General features: G+C 33.8%; 1 protein-coding gene across 5 annotated transcripts in view; it reads left to right on the top strand.

Annotated features, from left to right (window-relative positions):
- The window catches only part of SYNCRIP (synaptotagmin binding cytoplasmic RNA interacting protein), a 30,720-nt gene extending 25,706 nt beyond the window's left edge, over positions 1-5,014 (top strand). For 3 of the 5 annotated variants that reach the window (XM_070496201.1, XM_044757556.2, XM_070496203.1), the window contains one exon: positions 336-5,014. In XM_070496201.1, the coding sequence (XP_070352302.1) occupies positions 336-377 (42 nt within the window). In that variant the 3' untranslated portion in view covers positions 378-5,014. The remainder of the gene's footprint in view (positions 1-335) is intronic. The other 2 variants (XM_070496202.1, XM_044757557.2) reach the window with 1 other exon arrangement.
- The last annotated feature ends 1,461 nt before the right edge of the window (positions 5,015-6,475 follow it).

Below are 6,475 nucleotides of genomic sequence, written 5' to 3'. Positions count from 1 at the left end.
TTGGGGCAAATGCCCGAAAGTGTAACTTCTGTTAGGTTTTCTTTTAGCTTTTCCTTTTTTGTTTTTTTTTTTAAATAAAATCAGTTTGTGAACAAAGTGGGGTTTTTAAACCTCAACCTAGTCCTCCCTTCTCTCCCCCATAAAGGGCAAAAAACCTCAACTCAAAACAAGTGAAAAGAAGTTAATAGTTATTAAAGGAAACTTTTTGGTTAGAATTTATATTAAGAATTACTATGTTAAAGATTTTACTTATATTTTTAATGTTATCATTGTGTATGTACACATCATTAATTTAAAATGATTTATCTAACTGATTCCTTTTGTTACCTGGCTAGCAGGGAAAAGGGGTCGAGGCCGGTCCTGACCTGTTACAATGAAGACTGACTTGCTATGTGGGATTACACCAGAAGCTTGCAGTGGAGTAATGGTAAGGAAATCAAGCAACCTTAAATATCTCGGCTGTATAGGAGCATATTCTATTGCAGAAGACCTTCCTATGAAGATCATGGAATCAAATACAGGACATTGAACTAATACTTGGACTTTGATATGAATTTCTTTAACAATTTTCTCTGCAGTGCAAGTTATTAAACTAAAGCTACTCTATTTTCCAAATGTGTTCCAACAGAAATCCTTCATAACTTCTAGCATGGTATCTTAATAAAGAATAAAGTTCTTCTCTTTAAAAAATCTGCTCTAAGTAGATTTTTCCCCTGTTTTTTTAAATTAAGGATCCCAGCAGTGGTTTTCTGAAATATTCTCTTGAATTTGTGCATTTAAATTTTATTGCAGTGGTATAGATGAATGCCATTGTTGGTATCCTTAAATTTTGTTTCTGTTCACCAAGGTTAATCATGATTGTCTATATCTTTTTTATAGTAATCACTTTTGAATTGTGTTCAGATATGCAGTTTCAGGTGTAATCATCAGAGCTGGTTAGTCAGGCATTCCAGATAGTGGTTCTTTTCAGAACCTTTTTTAAAGGGTTGGTTAACTACCTCAGTAGCAGAGGATTGAACTATACCCTGTCTGTACTGTACATAGAAAAATCTTTGTAGATAAAAGCAAGGCTTGTTAAATGATATGAGGGTAAGATTTTAATATACCAAATGTAACATTCTTAGTTGCCTTTAGTTTCAGAGGCTTGTAAGACTTCCTCATGACCATCATAACAGGCCTTGCTTTTGTCGTATTTTGTGGCTGAAAAAGCAGCCTTGCTTCTTCAGATATTGTAGTTATTTGGATGTATAATAGTTTAGCAAGATGTTACTTTTGTAAGACATCAGATGTTCAAAAAAAGTGCATCCGAACTTGTACTAAATACTGCAGTGTCCCTTTATAAAAAGTCAGACTAAAACTGACAATTGTACAGCAAAGCCTGACATTTGGATATTTTGGAGTTTTTCATAAATCATAGAAATTAGTATATGGCTGTAGTTTAGCTTTTTAGGTAAAAGGTATGTTTCATTAGTGCATTTCTTATTGCTGATCACTGCAAAAATGTGAATCAGCTTTCCATTTCTTATGCAGGTCATGATAACTTGTAGAATAGAGTACAATCATTTGTGCTATGTTTTTAATTTTCTGAAGCACCTTGATGACAGTGAGTGTTCAGTGGTGAAGCATCCTCTATTGAATCACCCTCAAAAAAATTTTTGGCCAAGTCCTAAATTGATAGCTTAAAGTCAAAAGTGAAATTATAGTTTACTTAGGACTTGGTATAAAGAAATCCCTTTTCCCCTTCCCCAAAGGGATACTGCAGTTATATCACATACCCAATAGGCACCACGATGAAGATCAGAGCTTATTATACTTAATTAAGGTTTTATACACACCAGTTCCCCCAGTAAATGCAAACTTAACAAGAAAATTAGACATGTCATATGTTCAAAATGCTCATGGCAAACAATCATTTTGCATTCCTGCAAATAAAATTGTTTTATACTGTAAGCTGGAGGCGAGTGTAACTTATTTTTGTAATAAAGTTTTTATTTTTTTTATGTGTCATTAATATAAATGTGTGTTAGTGTAGAAATATTCTGGTTTAAAAACTTCTTAGAATTGCACACATTTCAGTATGTTTATTTGTACTTACATAATTTTAGAATAGTGGTTGCCAATAGCCTGTATGTTTCACATTAATTGGTTTTTTTTATGTTATCTTAATAAACCATTTTAGTATGTTGTATGTCAGTTACTGGGATAGCTGGGACATAGAGTGTAATTTAAAATTTGTCAATAAGTATTCATTGGAATATATGTAAATGTGCCTTGCCGGTTATTGAAACTTACCTACAAAATGATTATGGGGTGAAAAAAATTAGTTCCTGGTGCTTAATGAAACTTTCTGCCACTGATTTTATATATTACCCCGTGCTTTTTTAAAGTACATTTCTCTCAAATCTTAGTGTAAGTTTGAGGGCTACACAAAGCATTTACATTTCATTCTAACATACAATGAGTGTAATAGGTTGTGGAACGTGGGTAAAACTAAAATGTAGCCTTCAGTAAAATTGAATCTCAGTGTAATCCTTGGTGCTGGCACTTCCCAGTTCCAAGGAGTTAAATGATCCCATCAAAGAGGTCATTGCCATGCCTATTGGCACTTTACTGTCATACCCTTTTTAAGGGACACTGTCAAGGTGTTTAAGTTAATTCTCAGAATTATTTGTTGGGATTTTAGGATGGGTTTGTTTAATTTAAGTAAGAACTGCATTGTCAAAGTTGAAAGATGAACATTTTTGTGAGTTCACAAATGTGTTCTTAAGAAAACATTAAAATAAGGAGCCGTGGGTTTCCAAGACTATTTGGCATTCTTAGTTTGGGGGTTTGGGAGGGAAAACTGATAGAAATTGTGAAGAATTGATGGGTAATGTAAACAGTGGTGATGAAATATATACACACTCAAGTGAAATTACTTGACAGTGTTCATTTGAATAACTTTGAATTCAAGCCATTATAATTACTTTTAAAATTAAATATCATTTGCACTGTTCTGATACTGGGTGCAGTTTTTGAGCAATATAATCAGAGCTAAATATGCATGTAGTGATTAGTGATGTGAACAATTAAGTTCTGAGAAGAAATGCTAACTGGTATTTTCAAACTTAAATTTCTGTAGTAAAATCAGTATCAAACTCTTATCAGAGATCAAGGAAAACAGGCAATGCATATAAACATACTTTTGAATGTTGTGTGGCCTATAAAGCAATAATGCAATTTATATGGAATGTCATGGGATATGAGAAATGGAAATGCAAAAATAACTAATCCTTTAGTAAAAATGTCAACATGTTTAAAGGGGAATGTTAACTAATGTAGGTTATTGCTATTTGTGATTTGTTTATGGGTTCTTGGCTTTGACAGCTTCAAAGAATGGACAGATGACAAGTTAAAGAAATTTTGTACATATTGTCAAGGAATGGGTCTTAAATCCATGAGTCAAGTCCCTTCCTTGGGGTGAAAAATGTATCCTTAAAGCATTCTGATTGTTAAAAAAGAAAACTTGAGTTACCTAACCAAAACAGACGCAAGATTTTGTTTCTGCAGACTACTTGGCAATCAAAAGTGATCATCAGTCTACTTAATCAGTTTTCAGAAAGTTGCTTTGTGAGAAAATTGTGTTGCATATATTCTCCCAAACATGCTTTTTGTGGAAGATTTTCAGCCATTGCAACTGAATCAGATAGTAGAAATGAAGTGGGGATTGAGCACAAAAAGCGGTTGCACACTCATGATGGTGGTTGTTGTAGCATCATGAGAATTTTATCTACCAATTACTGCAAGTCTGATTTAGCAAAATAGAAACACTTTCCTCATGATAAAATGGGAAGAACATAGGAATGGATTGATGGGATGATCTTGGGTATTCACTTGTATATAAGATATTTGGAAAGACTTATTTAATATCAGGTGAACATCATGGTAGATGAGTAAAATTGTCACATTCAGGACAGCTTTTTTGACTGCTGAGCCAAAAGTGAGTGTTGATCAGAAACATAGCAAAAGATCACTTTGTTACTACAGAGTATGACATAGTCTCTATTTTAAGGGGAGAAATTTAAAAAGTAGAAGTACTTGATGCATTTAGGAGAGGGAGCTAACCCTAGCGTAAATGATTGCTTAGGTTCCTAAAACTCCCAAGAAAACCCACCATGATTGTTTTCTCCCCAATGATGTCTACTGTAAAATTTTTATCTGACCATAGGAATTTAGTGGTGGGTATAAAATAATAAAAGAACTTAATAATACATAAAATGAACAGACTTGTGGGGATGATGTTTTAAAGTGTAGTATTTTAATTACTCAGTAATCACACCACTCAATAGGGCATGCCACTACTTTTCTTAAGATGCTAATTACAAACCAATATTCAAAGACATTTTTTAACTGTGGGCAAATTAGTAGATGGACTTTTAGGTCTGTCACTTTTTAAAAAAGTACTTAAGATATAAGCTCTGTTAGCACCACAGTTTGCCTTCAGTAATAAAACTAAAATATTTTTCAGGAACAGAAGCATTCAGTTGGGGAAAAAGTCTTTTATACAAATGTAAAACAGTATTATAACTAATGCTCTAGTTCCAAGATTAGGTTTTTAATGATGTTAACAGTAGTCTGACAAACATTTAGAAGTCTGGCATTGAGAAACAAAAGCTTGTACCTGACTAGTATTTTTATTTAAAAAAAAAATTAGTTCTGTTAGCTTATTTAAATTTTCTCTTACATTTATTTATCCATAGAATTTATATTTATTTCATTCCTTTCATCTCACTGAAAACTGTCTGCAGGCTCTTTGATTTGGATTAGATGTGTGAAGTACTGTCTTTTGCCAAAAACCTCAAATTACTTGTTCTTTTCAACGTAGTGGGTTTGTGCTTGTTTGGAGATCAGTTCAAAAACTATCTGTACTATCTGTACTGCCTCTGATGTTAAGATTTTATGTATAGCATAAGGAAGCTAGCTCTGACTATATTTTCCTAAGAATAAAGACCTATTTTTGTAGCATGTCTTAGGATCTCCAGGAGTCCAAGAATTATTGTGGGTGTCCTCCATTTCATCGTTTTCATTTAACAGCTTTTAAATAGACACTGGAATCGTTAGAGCTCTTTCGCCTTTTGTTATCCATACATTCAAAGTAACTAGCCAATGGTAAAAACAAATTCCCCAAGATCACTAATCCAAGCACATGATGGGGAGATATATAGAATAAATGTATAGTGTTGTTCTTCACTTAGTTTTAATTGATAATGAAAATATTCTGTGGTCATGTACGTGCCAGTGGACGTGAAGAAATTGTTAATGGTAATTTGGTTCTGCTTTTCTGAGAATATGCCCCACCGTGCAGTGTTCTTCCATTCTCTATCCCTATCTTTCTCTCAAAGTTTGGAAATGAGAAATTGAGGTTGCAAGTAATTCAGGGGAGAGGAGTGAACAAATCTGTTTTAATAAGATGTTGCACATTGATGACTGTGCAAGCGAGGTTAGGTGGGTGAACTCATCTTAGAATATGTTTTATTAAGCTAAGTTGGCAAATCATTATCAAAGAATGGAGAACTTGTAAATACGTTTGAGGGGGGGTTGGCCCATAGCCCTAGGCCCATTTCTTGGGGGGGCGGGTGGGTAGGGGTAGCTTTGGCTACTTCATCAGGACAAAATTCCTTTTAGGTCATTTGGTGCAGAGTTTAGTTTGTATTTAAGATAACCACAATTTATACTGATTAATGAAAACAAGCTTTTGTCATTTCAGAACTGCCATGAAAGTTTTATACCTAAAAAGTTCTGGTGCAACACTTACGCATTTTGAAAACCAGTTACATTGCCTATTTGGCTCCCTGTGCAGATGCCAAACCAGTGCTTTTTTTCTTGTTGAAATCAAGACTGCTGAATAAGACTTGGGTGAGGGAGAAGTCCTAATAAGCCATTTTGGAAATTAGTGTTTTCAAGTATTACAGTTTGCCAAAATGTGGTTCTAACGCAAGCAATAAATTTAGTAGGCTCAAGATTAATTTATAAACTTTAGTGACTACCTGGTTTTTTACTTTGTAAAGGAGTTTGAAACATTTTGAGGAGAGTTCTAAGGGCCACTGTCAGTAATGTCTGTGAATTGTCATTTTGACTTTTTAGGCTTTCATCTGTATTCTGAAAAGACTGTTGTGACAAAATATCAACTTATTTTGCCGAGAATGTTATACCTACCGGGAATTGGCATTTTCTGTCATTTATGAACTAAAGCCAGTTTTTACTTTCTCGAGGGAAAAGGGCAAAGGTTTTGATGTATAGGAGCCATAACCGTGGATTAAAGAATATGACTAGGGCTTGTTCACAAGAATATAAAATATGTAGACAAGAGTTTTGTAGGTTCCAAAATCTGGTTGTCTAAGTGTAGAAACGTACCATGATGTACTAGAAGAGTTATAAGATCATCTCTGGTGAGGCTTTTTTAATAATTTTAAATGAGGTGAAGGAAATTTGAATA

The sequence above is a fragment of the Equus asinus genome, chromosome 24 (assembly GCF_041296235.1).
Source record: "Equus asinus isolate D_3611 breed Donkey chromosome 24, EquAss-T2T_v2, whole genome shotgun sequence".
Classification (NCBI taxonomy): Eukaryota; Metazoa; Chordata; class Mammalia; order Perissodactyla; family Equidae; genus Equus; species Equus asinus.
The sequence above is the reverse complement of the archived record's forward strand: the minus strand, read 5'-3'. Positions and strand labels throughout refer to the sequence as shown.